Below are 18334 nucleotides of genomic sequence, written 5' to 3' on the forward strand. Positions count from 1 at the left end.
GAGCCAGGTCATCTGCTGGTGTAGGTCCACTGTGTTTTATCAAGACCAAAGTCAGCGCAGCCGTCTACCAGGAAATTTTAAAGTTCTTCATGCTTCCCTTTGCCGACAAGCTTTTTGGAGATGGAAATTTCATTCTTCAGCAGGACTTGGCACCTGTCCACACTGCCAAAAGTACCAATACCTGGTTTAAACACAACGGTATCACTGTGCTTGATTGGTCAGCAAACTAGCCTGATCTTAACCCCATCGAGAATCTATGGAGTATTGTCAAGAGGAAGATGACAGACACCAGACCCAACAATGCAGACAAGCTGAAGGCTGCTATCAAAGCAACCTGGGCTTCCATAACACCTCAGCAGTGCCACAGGCTGATCGCCTCCATGCCACGCCACATTGATGCAGCAATTGAGGCAAAAGGAGCCCTGACCAAGTATTGAGTGCATTTACTGAACATACATATCAGTAGGCCAACATTTTGGATTTTAAAATCATTTTTCAAGCTGAGTTATAAAGTATTCTAATTTAGTTTTCATTGGCTGTAAGCCATAATCATCAACATTAACAGAAATAAACACTTGAAATAGATCACTCTGTGTGTAATGACTCTATATATGAGTATTGAAGAACTGAAATAAATTAACTTTTTCATGATATTCTAATTTTGTGAGAAGCACCTGTATATGTTACAATGGAATAAAGGAATAACCCTTTAACGATTAAGTTCAAGGCATGAAAAGGGTCTTCCACAACCGGACCACCTCTTGCACACATTTAAAAACTTCTATAGTTACCCATTTCTTGGAATGTTAATAGACAACAGACTACCAAGAAAAGTCCACAGGAGGTCATTAGTCGTATTTATCAGTTTTTATTTCAATCAAAATACAATGTTTATGCAGAGATTACATCCTGGGAAAGAAAAAGCATTTTAACATTTAAAACATGAATAGTTGGTAAAATATTCAAATGTTGTAATAGTTCCTGCTAGAAAATAAGAACTTGTTAAAGGGAATCTGTCACCAGGATTTTGCTGTGAAATCTGACAGCAACATGACTTAGGGGCTGAGAGCCTGATTCCAGTGATGTGTCACTTGTTGGTCAACGTGCTGTCATTTTGATGCAATCCCTGTTTTCTCTGCTGCAGATTGAGCAGTGCTCAGAATGCTGAGCCCTGTGTAACCCCGCCCCACCACTGATTGGCAGTGTTCTGTTAATGCACAGTGCACACAAAAGCTGATAAATTGGTGGGAAGGGGGAGGATTTAACACAAAGCAGTTGACTAAAAGGCAGGAGAAACTTAGTTCTGTACTGATAATCTTCTGCTGATAAAACACTTATTTTTACTGAAACACCAACACATCCCTAGGAATCAGGCTCTCAGCCCCCACATTGTGTTGCTCTAAGATTACATATAAAAGCCTGCTGACCCATGCCATTAAGCGAATTACAAACTAAAGGACTAAACCTTTACACTTTGGCTGATGCAGGGCACTGGCCACCTGTGATATCCAATGGATGTGTGATATACCCGCACATCCAAGTGACGACTGTAGGAGAGTTGGGGGTTCAGCCATGTGCACAAGACAGACCGCGTGGTCTTACGCTTAGAATAGGTTGATATGTGGCAAATTTCTGCAGCTTAAATTCTGTTCCATACATTTAAAGCCGCGTTCACAAGATCAGTAATTGGTCAGTATTTCATCTCAGTATTTGTAAGGCAAAACCAGGAGAGGAACAATCAGAGGAAAAGTATAAGGGTATGTGCACACACTGCGGACTGCTCTGTGGATTTGGCCGCGCGGATTTTGTAAAATCCGCAGGTAAATCTGCAGGTCAAAAGACCTGCGGTTTTACCTGCGGATTAGCCTGCGGTTTTGCCCTGCGGTTTTTCATCTCCACAATGGAGGAGATGGCAAACCGCAGCGGAATCCGCAGAAAGAATTGACATGTCAATTCTTTCTGCGGTTTTGAAACTGCAGAAAATCTGCGCGGAAAATTCCGCAGCGTCTGCACAGCGGTTTTTGTTTTCCATAGGTTAGAATGCTACTGTACTGTGCAGCAGCCAAATCCGCTACGGATCCGCAGCAGAATCTGCAGCGTGTGCACACACCCTAATAGAAACATGTCACCACTTCTGTATTTATCACCCACTCCTGGTTTTGACCTACAGATACTGATGTAAAATACTGACCAAATACTGATCGTGTGAACGTGGCCTAATAGGGTAGATGCTGAAACATTCTGCAAACCCCTATCAGATGAATGGAACCACAGTAAAAAAAAAAAAATCTGCCACATCTAAAAGATTTTTAGGGCATTTTCATGCCATATGATGAAAATAACCTTTTTTTGCTGAACTTGCCTACAGGACACCATTTCCTCTGCTGTTTGCCTATGACCAGATAACCATTTCAAGTTTTCTTTCCTTATAGTGGCATCCATGTAGATTATAAAGTATTATTTTTTTCCTATTTTAAAAAAATTCCCTTTGGGAACATACCTTAAAATTCTCAGAGCAAACATGTCTAGGGACGAATGAGTCCAACCTGGCAATATCTGCATTAATGAATGCTTCTCTTCTGGGTATGAGCACCGATATAGTTAATCTCTAAAACTGCAGGTAATGGGGCTAATAGAATCAAGTAGTCAGTGAACGATCTCTCTGTGTACAGTGCAGACATACATCATATGTAGAACACGTGGATTGGTGTTTGTTACGGACGGACCCATGATGTGGCGGGGTTGTAGTGCGGCGGTCTCAGGTTGCTTTACATGTGCTCGGGATGGTTCTGGAGGCAGGTTATGAATTCTGTCACTGGCTTTCCTTCATAACAGATCTGATATACAGCTGTGAAGAGTGGAAACCTGCAAGGCAAAAGAATTATTTCAGATGTCTGTTAATAAGTTCTTGTTTTTCATGCTTGGTTACACAAGATAATGAGAAATTGAACAGAGATGTATGTTTAATAAAAAAAAAAAAAAAAAAAACACGAAAAAAATACACATTTTAAAGGGATGCTATACTTTTGAGAAACTTTTTTCTTTTTAAATAGATAACTAAAATAAAACATTTTTTTTTTGTAAAGTAATTATTTTCTTTGTTCAGAATGCCAAAAACTGGCGCTCACTAAATAAGTGGATGTCGTCAGCAACTAATGTGAAAATTGCCTCTTCAGAGAGAAAGAGGACCAGAACTCTATAGCGCCACCTGTTGGAAGCAGCGATCCAACCATCAACCCTTAAACAAGCCTTGAAATGTGACTTAGGTTAAAAGCTAAATAAGAATCTCAATTTGAAGACACAGTGTTTCGGGATATTGGCCCTTGTCAGTGCAAAGTATGAGAACTGATTTGGCTAGGTGAGAGGCTCTGGACTGAGTCTAAGGCCGGGATCACACTACCGTGCGTGATGCGAGAAACTCGCATGAGTCTCTCGCATCAATACCTGGCACTGCCGCCGGCACTCAGGACCGGAGCTGCAGCTGCATAGAAATACATGAAGCCGCAGCTCCTGTCCTGAGTGCTGGGAGAGATTCGTGCGAGTTTCTCACATCACACGCGGTAGTGTGATCCTGGCCAAAGGGGTGACGCCAGAGTTGGCATGTCATTCTTCGTAAGGAGAAACGTTGTCCCTTAGACATCAGCAACTAAAACATCTTGCTGACAGTTCCAAGTAAGCGAGCAGTCAGACGGCCATATAAAGCTGACAGAGGTTGGATCACAATGCACGGACTGGCTGGCAGCTCTCTCAATCTGAGTGTTACAGTTGTCTACAAATATATGAAGCTGTCACGCTTTGGTAGGGAGAATCGCCAGCCAGTCAGTGCATTGTGGTCCTACCTATACGGCCAACTGACTGCGCCCTTAGAAAAAGCAGAATTCATAACAGTGAAAAAAAGAGGAGCAACTCGATTCCTTCATGGCAGACAGTTTTAAAGTCTGTGCACTGGATTCTGCGCGCTTTCTGGTGCTTACTAGGCCTTCTGAAGTCCTGTCGTGGGGTCTAAGATAAAGAGGTGTCCAGGATGCCGGACACAAAAGTGAAGGATGGCGGCCATAGAGAGCCAGACTGGACACCAGACGAAGGCAGCTAAGAATCAAATTGCCTATCTCTAAAAAAATATCATTGGCTCATAATACTTACAAATCACAAATCAACTAGCTAGGTTACTTCTTATATTGATATAAGCCTGTGATTTAATCCTGTCAATCTACAGAGAAGCAATCCTTACTAGACTGTACATTAGCGGTTTTACAAAACGCTAATTCCCCAACATTACAAATAAAGAAAGTTACAATTAAGGTCGCAAGAGAGCAAATTGCCAGTTCGGAGCCGGAAGGAGCGCACTCTCCTGCCGGCTTGTCACTTCTCTTTACCGACGAGGGAGCGCACTGTCAGTACAGAGTGAAAGTAACAGCATCCAGCAAGAACAGCGTATTGAGCATGTGAGTATAACAGAGCATAGCCCAGCTCCTGAAAGGGTCATCCCTGATGATAATTTGTTTAAGAGTGTGGGGACAGCAGCACCAGCAGTGACCGCAGCATCAGCCACCTGAGGACGTCTCGTTTGAGAACCCCCAGTGCATGCTAGGAAACTGAAAAGGAGCGCCATCTGCAGGAGAATAAAAATACACATAAGAAGGTAAAATAGAGGGGACAGAAGGGATTCTTTAATTGAAGTACATAAGAAAAGTGCTTAAACATCAACTAGATTGGGTTCAATATAAATTCTCTGTTAGATTTCAGACAACCCCAATAAACGGTATTTTAACCTTATCACATCCTCAAAAGTTTTGTTTATCTTGAATATTCACACGCAAAAGGTTTTGTAGAATTGGATATATTTTTTATAGCCTTTTTAAAAATAAATTTAAATGCTCAAATATCCACTTTTTTTTTTAAGTCCTATTCTACAGAATCAGGTTTTTTGCTGGTACTATAAAACGCAGTTGAAAAATGGCATAAATAAAGCCTAGTGTGAATTTACCCTTAGGCCGGAGTCAGACGCAACATAAAAAAAAAATAAAACGGTCAGATATTGTCATGCGAAAATCACACAACTGTTTTCCATATGTTGATCTGTATGTAATCCATTTTAAATGCAATGATGCGATTCTCGCATCTAAGCATCCGTGTGACATTTGTATGATGAGATTTTCTTGCAAATTGGACATATAATGGATCCCAATGACAGGTTAAAACACAAACGAAAGAATACTTACCGTATATACACATATATATATAATATAATTGTATGTATTCTATGTGTGTGTATAAAATTATATATATATATATATATATATATATATATATATATATATACATACACACATATATACACACACACGTCATTGAGACACATATAGATATATATATTTTTATAGTTCATAGAGTTCTACATAGTATAATAGCCGCTAAATGAATTGCTGGCTTCTGTAAAATCATTACAAAACCCGACATGAAATGACACATGGTAGTCAGTGAGGCTGCATGGAGTCCCCGGCTGACCTGAAGTGAACGCATGAGCGTGGGAAAAACATCAGAAACTTTCGCACGCTAATCAGTTCATCTCCGGTCTGCCGGGGCCCTGCGCAGACATGAATTCATTCATTCTGCAGTGGTTTACAGCGGGGCCAGTAGCATTAGCACAGGTCCCGGTTGTAAACTAGTTAACCCCTTGTGGTGGATTGCAGTGGGGGACCTGACTGAACGGAGGAAAGGTATGGATATTGTTGTTTTTTTATTTTTTTTATAGGAGAACAAGGGACTCAGTTGGATTAGCAGAATAAATTTGGTAAAAAACTTTTTGTAATTATTTCATTAAAATAATTTGTAATTAATGTCTGTGTGTATTTTTTTAACCCTTTACTACTATAGGATTAATAATGGATAGGTGTCTTATTGACACCTCTACATTATTAACCTGGCTTAATGTCACCTTTCAATAGCAAGGTGACATTAACCCCTTTTATTAACCCATGAGCCACCGCTAAAGGCAATGGGAATAGAAAGGCTAAGTGACAGAAAAGGCGTATCTTATAGATGCGCCTTTTCTGAGGTGGCTGGGGGCAGATTTATTTAGACAGGGAGGGGCCAAAAACAATGGTCCCTCTCTAGGCTATTAATATCTGCCACTCAGTCACTGGCTTTCTCTCTCTGGCGGAGAAAATTCAGCGGGAGCCCACACAATTTTTTACAACGAATTTACCCGTTAATTTATCACCTACATGTCCCAAATTTCACACACAACCAATAATCTAATTATTAGTCAAATACATATAAAAAAACTACATGAAATGAAATGGTCTACTGTATGTAAACCATGTGGCATCTCATAATGATTTTACAGAAGCCGGCAATTGATTTAGTGGCTATTATGCTATGTAGAAATAAATAAATATATATATATATATATATATATATATATATATATATATATATATATATATATATATATATATATATATCCAACAATGTAGACCAGCTCACTCCTGTGAACCACCTGGAACCTCAGCTGACCTGGTTAACTCCGTTGTGCCCGGATCTGGATGTAGGAGTCCATCCATACAAATGTGAACAACGACAAAGCAAAGTCCAGCAATTCTGGACAGTGAAGAAGGCGGGTTCTACCGCTGAAACGCGTAGTCCTATCTGCATGACTTTCCTGCATTATTGCTGTTTTGAACTGCTTGGAACATTGCATTTTAATGGATTTATGAATAAAAAGAAAAAATTTTTTAACAGCATCCTGGATTGCTGACGTTATTGCTGGAGTTTGCTTTGTCGTTGTTTATATATGTGTATCAGTGTCCAGCTGCAGCAATGAGACTCATGGGTCTTTCCCACCTGGTAATCAAGTACCTACACGGACTGGATTAGGAGTAGATCCTTCAATAGAACAAAAAGGAAATCCAGCAAGAACTCAGTAAACCAGGGTTGGAGTAAAATGATGCTTTTCTTTATTTCTTCAACAAGGTATAAAAACGACCCACAAGAATCAGAAACCAGAGTACATGGCAGAAATAAGCGCAAATGGGACTACGCGTTTTGGCGGCCTAATCCGCCTTCTTCACGGTCCAAACCTAATCTCAAGGTTTGGACCGTGAAGAAGGCGGATTAGGCCGCCGAAACGCGCAATCCCATTTGCGCTTATTTCTGCCATGTACTCTGGTTTCTGATTCTTTTGGGTCGTTTTTATACCTTGTTGAAGAAATAAAGAAAAGCATCATTTTACTCCAACCCTGGTTTGCTGAGTTCTTGCTGGATTTCCTTTTTGTTCATATTATATATATATATATATATATATATTTTCTGTGTGTATATATCTATTCTTTCTATTGTTTATTAAACTTGTCAGTGTGATTTTACTGTATCACGCACTGAATTGCCGGCTTTTCTAAAGGACACCAGTGCGTATTTCTTGCAAGTCACACGCATGGTCCGTGTGTAATCCATTTTTTTCTCGCACCCATAGACTTGCATTGGCAAATCATGGCCGAGATACACGAACAATTGCAGCATGCTGCAATTTTTCTCGCACGTATAAAACGTGCGAGAAGAAAAAAAAAGGATGATGGGAGCTGCCCCATAAATTAACAGTGGTCCGAGTGTTATGCAATTTTTTTTTATCACCTAGCACTCGTCCGTTTTCTACGGTAGTGTGACTCCAGCCTTAGAGTTCATGTATCCATTGTGAGGTAGCTGTTGTGAGTTCATTTTCCCCTTCGTCACTGAGGTCTGGTGAACTCCCTATTCTGGTAAAGGAAGGTAATGAGCCTGATTATCATGCACCTGAGCCTAATGAGGATGACTGGCTGAGTGGAGTCACGGACTGGATATAAGGCTGCCGACGCCCTTCTGCCCTGCTGGTGATTTCTCTGTGGACTTCTAGGACACCAGTCTGATTCCTGCTCCTCTAAAGCTAAGTTTTCTGTTTTGCCTGTTTGCATTTTTGTTTTGTTTTTTGTTTTCCTTGCTTTTCTGTATTCTGCCATTCCCTGCTGGGGTGAGCTGAATCTCCTTTTGCCTGTAGCTCTGTCTTCAGAATATTCCTGAGTACTAACATAGCTTTTTTGAAGCCTAGCGTCTTCAGGGCCTTTTTCACTGTCAGTCTGTTGGCTCTTATTTTCATAGGGTTTTTCACGGATTGCAGACAGCAAGCAGCCTTCCTGTCCTTTTCTATCTAGTTAGTTTGGGCCCCGTCTTTGCTCAGTCTATCTTTCTGTCTGTGTTAGTATTTTCATCTTGCTTCACCGTCATTATATGTTGGGGGCTGCCTATTGCTTTGGGGTCTGCTCTGGGGCAGTTTAGATTTTCCCTTTCTTTCTTTAGGCCTATTTAATTCTCCGGCTGTGATTGAGGGGTCTAGGGCATTGTAGGAACCCCCCACGGCTACTGCTAGTTGTGTTGATAGGTTCAGGGGTCTGCAATCCGATAGCTGCCAACTTCTCTGGTTTTCTGGACTTAGCTAGCATTTCTGTTTTTGCCTCCTACGGTGACTCAATCATAACAGGTAGCGCTGTCATTCAGTTAGGGGATTCTCGCTAAACAGCGAATAAAACACATCCGGCATCGGGTTTTCATAAACCATAACATAGTCCATGCGATTTATTCCTCCATCATAAACCCACAGCAGCAATATACAACAGCTTAGCGTCCATTATAGAGCTTCACTCTGGTTATCCTTTACTCACACAGGTTACGCAAATGTCCATTACACAGGCTCTTCAGCCTCAGTGTTATCTCACCCACGTCAGGGTTAGCTCACGGTTCCTTCATCATGCGGCAGACGTCCATTCCCTCCAGGGAATTCCCAGGCACGTGCAGCCATTCAACACAGCGTTCCCTGCTGTCAGGAAGATGCCCCCATCTCTCTCTCAGACAGGGCCTTCCACACTGGACCAACCAGGTCCCAGCATTCACCACATGTGACCTACCCTGGCCACATTATATGGTCCATAGCCACGCCCACTGGGTCACATGACTATGACCTCATCACAGGTCCTTCAACCACTCACACTCTTTACAACAGTGTTCTTTAAACACACCCCCAGGGTGGGTTTGTAGGTAACTAGGCCTACCCGTCTCCCTAGTTACCTGGAGACTTCTCCCTGACACATTTAAGTAACACCTCAGCAATGTCCTTGCTGATCAACACACATACATAAGTCTCCATCTCAAGGCCACCCACCTTGAGATACATAACGGTCCTTCCATATTCTGCCACTCATCCTCTCTCTTGGGACATCCACAGAGCGCCCCCTAGCAGTGGTCATTACACCACACCATTTATATTATAAGATTGCCTTTGCCCTGTTCATACAATATGTACACTTCATAGCTAACGTTTTACAGGAATGAGTCCCGCAGAAAACAAATAAATCTTTAATATCTGGCGCCATATTTTTTTTTGTTTGTGTCTTATGAGCACTTTGCAATCCCGATTTAAAATGACCAGTAATATATCACCTTCAAAGTATCAGTAACTATTAATAAACAGTATGTGTTTATTTGTATAAATTGACTATACATGAAATGTAGTTTTTTTTAATCATTTTACACAGATTTGCCTGTTGTTCACAAAATATGTTAGATCTTTCCTATGACGACAGTCATAGAATCATAGAATCGTAAAGTTGGAAGGGACCTCCTGGGCCATCTGGTCCAACCCCCTGCTCAAAGCAGGATTCGCTAAATCATCCCAGACAGATGTCTGTCCAGCCTTTGTTTGAAGACTTCCATTGAACGAGAACTCACCACCTCTTGTGGCAGCCTGTTCCACTCATTCATCACTCTGTCAAAAAGTTTTTTCTAATATCTAATCTGTGTCTCCTCCCATTCAGTTTCATCCCATTGCTTCTAGTCTTTCCTTGTGCAAATGAGAATAAAGTTGATCCTTCTACAATGTGACAGTCCTTGAGATATTTGTAGACAGCTAATAAGTCTCCTCTCAGTCTTCTCTTCTGCAAGCTAAACATTCCCAAATCATGCAACCTTTCCTCACAAGACAGGGTTTGCAGACCGGTCACCATTCTGGTCGCTCTTTTCTGAAGTTGCTCCAGTTTGTTGATGTCTTTTTTAAAATGTGGCACCCAAAACTGGACACAGTATTCCAGATGAGGTCTGACCAAAGAGGAGCAGAGGGCAATAATGACTTCACGTGATCTAGACTGTATGCTTCTGTTAATACATCCTAGAATTGCATTTGCCTTTTTTGCTGCTGCATCACACTGTTGACTCATATTCAGTTTGTGATCTATTAGTATACCCAAGTCTTTTTCACATGTGCTGTTGCTTAGCCCTATTCCTCCCATTCTGTATATGCGTTTTTCATTTTTATTGCCCAGATGTAGTACTTTGCATTTTTCCCTGTTAAAAACCATTCTGTTAGTTGCTGCCCACTTCTCCAGTTTATTTATATTTTTTTGAATCCTCTCTCTCTCTCTTCTCTAGTATTAGCTATCCCTCCTAGCTTTGTGTCATCAGCAAATTTAATCAGTTTACCCTCAATTCCTTCATCTAAATCGTTGATAAAGATGTTGAACAATACAGGGGCCAGGACAGAGCCCTGTGGTACCCCACTTGAGACATTCTTCCAACTGGATGTGCAGCCATTTACGACCACTCTTTGGGTCCGATCACTAAGCCAGTTATGAATCCACCTAACAGTTGCCTTGTCCATTCCATACTTAGCCATTTTTTCAATAAGGATTGTGTGAGATACTTTGTCAAATGCTTTGCTGAAGTCAAGATATACTATATCTACAGCATTTCAATGATATCGGCACAACATAGCATCTAGTGGTAATATCTAAAAAAATACGTACATTTTAAATTATTTAATTATGGAATATACTAATAACAAGGACTATGAGTTATGTATACTATAAGTCATTTCTTCTTCCTACATGGCCAACACTAAATTTACCAACGAGAGAGTATTCCTAGTATATGAACGTAATATTACTCGGTAAATAGGAACTAGCTGTGGGACATAAAAAAAAAAAAATAAATAACCACTTGTAAAATAAAATTCTTTCAAACGATCAGAGTATAAACTGTGCAGATTCATAAGAAATTCCTGAGCTTTCACAGTGACACATAGCAGGAATGATGTACAGGGGACATTGCCGCTCCACCATGTTTAGCTCAAATGCCCATTTTGAATCATGGAAATCAAACAAAATATCCTTGGGTTGAATTTCCCTTATGTAGCCCAGAATCCTATCAGCCAATGGCTATAAAAGAGAATCCAACCATCAGTTCACCGAGTTGTTCCCTGTAATGATTGTGAAGATTGACAGTCCAGACCAGCGACATGGTGTTGCCACCGCTCTGAATTGTGCACTCTTCAATGCTGCGAGCGGAGGCCACTTTGATTGTGCAGCATCAGAGGAGCACAGGAGGACTAAAGCTGGCCGGATCCAGAGCTGCGCCTGAAAGCTGTATAGCAAATAGTTGGCAAGTGCACACTCTACTTAGGAAACCGGCAAACTCAGACTGCAGAGGTGGCCGGTAACTTTAGCAACGAGCAGTAAAACAATTCATAGAAATCCTCTCCATTCTCAAGAATAAGGATGTTTAATTTAGGAGATGAATTGCAAAATTTGCTTTTAGAAGCACTTTGCAAATTTACCCATTTAAGAATTAAAGAAGCCCTCCTCCTCTCATCAACATTTTTATCCTTTTAATATATTGCAATAATCATATTATATAGCGCTGTGTACTTACAATAGCTCATTTTGCCTTTCTACCCAGTTAATTCTTTTCATTTCCACTAGATCTATGACATCACCTGTTTAAAAACTGACTAGCTGAATACTGTGCTTCTAGGCTCTATGTAGTGACAGGAAGTCTCTTTTCCCCGTATGAGTCATCATTACAACTACAATTCTACATCACTGCAAAGTCCCTGGCACTGGAGATCAGCGGAGCAGCTGGGTCAGGAATTAAAGAAAGTGATGACTCATGCGGGGAAAATACTTCCCATTTCTACATAGAGCTTAAAAGGATTCAACTGGTCTGTTTTAATCATATGATGCCTTTAATAGTGCATTCATTTTGCAATGTGAAATCTGCTGGCATAACCACTTTAAAGGAGAGGTTGCATCAAAGTTATTTATCTTAATATATTGCAATCATCACATTATATAACACTGTGTTCTTACAATTGCTCATTTTGCCTTTCTGCCCAGATAATTCTTCTTTTTTTCCCCCCATTTGCTCTATGACATCATGTGATTAAAAACTGACTAGCTGAAGCCTTCTAAACTCTATGTAGAAAGAGGATGTCAGTCCCTGTATGATTCATCAGTCACTGCAAAAGTCCCTTGAAGGTGGAGGAGAGGAGCAGCTTGGGGTCAGGAGTTGAAGAGAGGGATGATACATGCAGGGATAAAAGACATCCTGTTTCTACATAGAGGAGAGAAAAGAGAATTGGCTGGGTAGAAAGGCAAAATGAGCAATTGTAAGTGCACAGTACTACGTAATATGATGACTGCAATATATTAAGAGTATAAAAACTCTGATGGAAGGAGAAGGAGGAGGAGGAGTGCTTCTTTAAAGTTAAACTTATAAATACAGTTGTTTTAGAATACCAAAGATATGAACTGAAGTTAGCCTTCTTATGGCTGTTTTGAGGGACTGATAGGAGGGCATATGCACACGTTAAGAATTTCATGCTAACATTTCTGCACCACAAAAAGGGTTGGCAAAAAAAAAAAAATGCATAAAAAGTGATTGGGTGAAAAACTCTGAAAGAATTCCCAAGCTGAAGACTTGGAATTGCAAAAAAAACAGAAAAGAAAGCAACTTGTGCATGAGATTTCAGAAATCTCATTCACTTTGTTGGAACAATAAAAATGCTGTGCTGTTTTCGAGGAAAGAAAGGAGCAAACAAAAACAAAACAAAAAAACCCCGAGATGTGAACATACCCTTACCCTTTACTCTGCAGTGAAAAAAAACAAACAAACAACAACCAATGAATTCTTCAAAACTAACATAAATGGAAGGTATTGATGTGAATTTCAAAGATGTTAGATTTTATATGTATTAACAATTTAGTCAAAGTTTATTAAAAGTAGGGGGCGCTTTGTAAAAATCGTAGAAAGAAAAATTCCACTAATATAAGAAAAATGAAAGCCATTTAAAAAAAAAATGTGAAACTTGTTAAATTCTCCATTCTTTATCTCTGAAGCTCCCGAGGAAGGCCTCCTATGTCACAAAATGCCACACAATGAGGAACGTTTCTTTTGGCTTTGAGCTGGGTACACGACGAGAACTCATTAAATAAAAGTTTTGCTAATAGGGCCACACGGAGCAGGAGATGTTCAATGGCAGGAACAGTGGAAACTGCTCGGCTAGCGCAGATTTAGAGGCCGCCGCATTAATATATTCACAGCATCAAATTAACACCCACTACCGATCAAACAATAGATTATAGAGGATATAAATCTACATCCCTGCGGTGACCAAATTTAGAACCAGTCATCAGAGATCTTGTGCCCTCGAGAAGAAAACCGAGCGTGCTGTGCCCGCTATAGATGTTATAGCGCGTGAGCGACAGCGGCTGATTGACTTTTCGTTGGCTGGTAATGTGCGGCAATAAAACTGCTCAGACGGCACATATGTAAGAATTATTGTAATTACATCCTGTAAGTTATATGTGGATGTAAGTGGGTAGATATGTGCGGAAGATGACAAACTACCAAAACAGACATGATTATATAGTGTTAAGCAATAGAGCAATAGATGAACATCAAGGGGGTAGACATGTAACAGACCCAGCCGGCAACGTGTCGTAGTTAAAATTATCTAAATGCTCAGGAAAAGAGGAGTTAAGATGCAGAACTGCGCACTGATCAGTATCCTTGTATACGCATCAACAATGGATGACCGGCATAGTATAGGACACAAGTCTTAAGCACTGAATTCAGGGTTTCATTCCGTCCAGTTGTACAAAATCCAGTAACTATTAAGTGGTGTTCTTACTAGACATATGCCGCAAACCAATACACAGACTCAGTCTATCGGGTAAGAATATCCTCATGTCTACCATGTACTTACTTCTCTACCATGTTCTTGCTCTTGAGGATGTGGTTGAGCTCAGCTGAGGTCTGTGGTCCCTGCAGTTTTTGTCCGTTCAGCATTTCTATCTCCAGTTGCTCTATAGACTGGAATAGAAAAACAAATCACTTAGGTATTTTCTTCCTTTGGGTAACATACAAATAGCGGATGATCATAAAGAGTTATATTAAAAGCTAATTAATTTCTAAGAAATTGAAAAAAAAAAAATATGTAAAAGAAAGAGCAAAGATGAAGCCCAAGACACATGTCAAAATGCCCCATAACGGTGCTAACATATTGCCAGCCAAATTGCTTCCATAATAGCCGTGCCACAGAATACTCGCTTGTTCCCGCAATGTTTAGCTATTGAGGTGCAGGAAGTTACATATAAGCCGCGGGCTAAACATGTTCACAGGTCACATTTTTATGTACGATTGGCAATAATATGAGGACTACCATTACCAATGATGGAGAGAGATCCAGTGTTCCTTTGTACAACCTTCAGTCCCTGGGTCTTCAGGTAACAAGAATGGTGGGAGCACATTCTGAGACTACTGCCTTGGATACCCAAAATGAAAAAGGTAAAACCCTCTCGAGCCCGACAGCTATTACTCCTAACAAATCCCAATGCTATCCCTAATTGTAAAAGCAAGACCTCAAATTCCTCAATTGCCACGACACAAACTAGTTACACAATATTTCCACCAACTACTTTGCTCCGACTTCTCATGAGAAGGCAATTCCCTATGCCCCTCCCAGCTGTCAATCTATGGGCCATTTAAAAAAGCATCCATCACCAGGTCAACAGTAGCACGTTTTTTATCTTATTTTATTCCCACTGCTCCCACAACTATGCCTTTTTTAATCTGCCATATGGTTGAGACCAAGACAAAGTCTTTTGTAAAGCACATCATTCTACTGTTTACCAAAAACTTTATGAGGCCTACAAAGAAAAGAAAACAATATCTGCTGTCAAATATGGTGGAGGTTCTAAGATGTTTTGGGGTTGTTTTTCTGCCTCCAGCACGGAGTGCCTTGATTGCATGAAAGGCATCCTTAAATCTGAAGATTACCAAAGGATTGTGAGTTGCAATGTAGCGCCCAGTGTCAGAAAACTGGGTTTGTGTCCTAGGTCATTTGTCTTCCAGCAGGACAAAGACCACAAACATACTTTAAGAAGACCCAGAAATGAATGGAAATAAAGTGCTGGAGAGTTCTTTAATGGCCAGCAAATAGGACAGATCTAAATCCCATTGAACGTCTGTGGAGAGATCTTAAAATTGCGATTATGAGAAGGCAACCTTCAAATATGAGAGACCTGGAGCAGTTTGCAAAAGAAGAGTGGGCCAAGATTCCAGTTGAGAGGAGGAAGAAGCTTGTTGATGGTTATAGAAGCGATTGATTGCAGTTATATTCCAAAGGGTGTGCAACCAAATATTAAGTTGAGGGTGCCAACAATTTTGTCTAGCCCATTTTGGGGGATTTTGTGTGAAATGATGTCCAATTTGTCATTTTATCTGTGTTTTTTGTGTAGTGACAATATACACAAAGGAAATAAACATGTATATAACAAAACATGTGTAATTGCATTTATTTTCTGAGAGACATACTTCATTTTCTAGAACAAATTCAAGGGCCATGACTGTAAAATGTATTTGAACATTTTGATTGCCTTTTCCTGGTTTCCGCAGCGGTTTCACACCTTTAACATAGTAGAGGTGTGAAACCACAGGGCAAAACCGCAGACCAAACCGCAGGTCACTTTACCTGCGGTTTTACCTGCGGTTCCGCGCGGGAAAAAACGCAGGTGAATCTGCAACGTGTGCACATAGCCTGAGAGTAAAATATTTTTTAACTCAACTAGATATTTGGAGACATCTTTGTGTTAGAATTCGTAGATGGTATCCTCACCGCTTTAACATGAAGGAGTTTCATATGTTCTTACCTTGCCAGTGCGGGCAAATGCTTCACCAACTTTCCTATTCCTGCCCCCATAACATGTGGTGATGAGATCGGCCACCCCGCAGCTCTCCAGGAAAGTGGCAGATGTAACCGGTCCAGCACAAAATAGTTTGGAAAAGGCAATCATCTCCATTAACCCCAGGCGGATAACAGCGGCTTTTGTGTTATCTCCGAAACCAAGTCCATCACAGAAGCCAGCGCCAACTGCGACAATGTTCTGACAAGAGAGTTAAATAATTATTAGTTATGCCTCCAATACCTGTTCACACAAACAATAACTTCCCTGGCAATATCGCTGAGCAAGTGGTGGTCTTAGATTACATAAGTGGCTCTCAAGAGGAGCCATGCACATTGAACGCCTCAGGGGCATAGATGATGGTGATCGGTGCCATGGAACTTGCCCCATTAGTGGACTATGGGTGTGATAATGAAAAGCTGGCAGACAGAAAACCCAGGAAAGGCCATCACAGCTGGACTTCTGCCAGGTGGAAACAATGCTGAACTGGATTTCTGATATCGGGCATGGAAGTAGTAATGCAGGTCACCAATCATACTCCACGAGATCCAACCACAGTGGCAAAATCAATGTGGTTACAAGGAGTGACATTATGATATACGGAAAATGTTTAGAGCTACTAAATGTGAATCTCCTCTAGGGTAGTCTTAGCATGGACATATTGCTAGGACAGGATACCAATGTTCAATATGTTAGGTCTGAATGTGGCTCTAAAATAGTGTTGTAGTTATGGTTGGATGCCTGCCGATCAGACATTGTACAGTACAAGAAAGTTCAAAAATGGGTGAAAACAATTCAAACACATCTGTCAATAGCGAAACATAACAGTAACAGAAGATTGCAAAAGAATTTAAAGAAAAAAAAAACTAAATCAACAGCTTGGAAGTGGTTCTCTCAGTCTTAGTCTTATGAATACAGCCTATTAGAATACCACTTAATTAATTTCTGTCTGGATATGTATACAGCTGTTCACTGTCCTAACCAATACATTGCTCAGCAGAGCAGAATGTTCTTTCATTATTGTAATAAGCCTGATTAGCGCAGATGGTAATGTAAAAAACTAAAGACTATAGTAGCTTGAATTTCTGCTAATGAAATTGCATTAAATAAAGTACGAATGAAACAATAATTACATCGCTCACACTTATTGAGCATATACAAAACTTCCTATCTGTCCTTTTATCTCACATAGAATTAAGTCAGGAACGCTTGACTGCACCTGTACATAGAGACACTGAATGCTGCCGTTCTTCCTGAATCTGTGCACCCTGGTGATAAGTTCAGCCTGTACATATAAATGTACTCGAGATATAAAAATCTACACACCCTATTAAAATACCAATTCTGTCATGTAAAAAAAAAAAAATCAACCCTAATAAGAATCATTTCAGAGCTTTTTCCACTGTTAACATCACCCATAATCTGTACAATTCTATTGAGAAACAAACTGAAATTATTTTGAAAGGGAAAATAAAAACAACAAAACTAAAATACCGTAATGTGGTTGTGTAATTGGTAACACACCTTCCAACATTTGACGTATATACAAACACACACATCATAATTGGCAAGTACTACCCTACCTATTAGGTATGTATACGTCATGGCGATTGCCTGCGCACAGGAGCGGGCAATCGCTGTATGGTGTTCAGTTGAAATATAGGGGGCTTCCATGGTACTGGTAGTATAAAGGCTCTAGAAAAGTGAAATGGATGCTCGCCTCCCCCCAAAAAATATTCTGCTAATTCTGCACTCCCAAATCCAAATGCCCCCTCCCTTCTAAGCCCTAGTGTGAGTAAACTACACTTAGCATCCACATATTTTGCATTTCTGCAGCTCTCCTATGAGAGTCCTCTTAATTTATGGGCGCATGTCTCCAGAAGCATGAGCTGAGCATAATGTACTGGTCACTACAATGTACTGGTCACTACGACGGCAGTTTGCAATTTTCACTCAGCAACATCCACTGCTGCTTGTTTTGGAAAAACACCCATGGAGTCAAAATGGTGTACACCTGTAGATTCCCCAAAGGGTTATACTTTCCAGAATAGGGTCACTTAAGGGAGAATTCTGCTCTTCTAGCACTTAGGGCTTTATATATGGAGTCCACAAACTATTTTAGCAAAATCTGTGCTCTAGGAGGCAAATTGTGCTCTGTCCCTCTAGGGTCTTGCTGTATGGCCAAGCAAAACTATGTAGCCACATATGGGGCATTTCTACATTCAGCAGAAATTGTAGAGCAAATTTTGGTACCATTTTCACCCATTTCCCAGTGTGAAATCTGGGGCTAA

The 18334-nt window shown here is 40.5% G+C and overlaps 1 protein-coding gene across 1 annotated transcript in view; it reads right to left on the reverse strand.

The window, feature by feature from the left end:
* Positions 1 to 852: 852 nt before the first annotated feature.
* Positions 853 to 18334, reverse strand: part of GPD1 (glycerol-3-phosphate dehydrogenase 1) — a 62884-nt gene continuing 45402 nt past the window's right edge. The window contains exons 6-8 of the mRNA XM_073546127.1: positions 16011 to 16244; positions 14066 to 14172; positions 853 to 2865 (exon numbers count right to left, since the gene is read on the reverse strand). Of these exons, the coding sequence (XP_073402228.1) occupies positions 2769 to 2865; positions 14066 to 14172; positions 16011 to 16244 (438 nt within the window). The 3' untranslated portion in view covers positions 853 to 2768. The remainder of the gene's footprint in view (positions 2866 to 14065; positions 14173 to 16010; positions 16245 to 18334) is intronic.

This window comes from Dendrobates tinctorius, unplaced genomic scaffold (genome assembly GCF_039654945.1).
Source record: "Dendrobates tinctorius isolate UK_male_01 unplaced genomic scaffold, ASM3965494v1 ptg000145l, whole genome shotgun sequence".
Taxonomy (NCBI): Eukaryota; Metazoa; Chordata; class Amphibia; order Anura; family Dendrobatidae; genus Dendrobates; species Dendrobates tinctorius.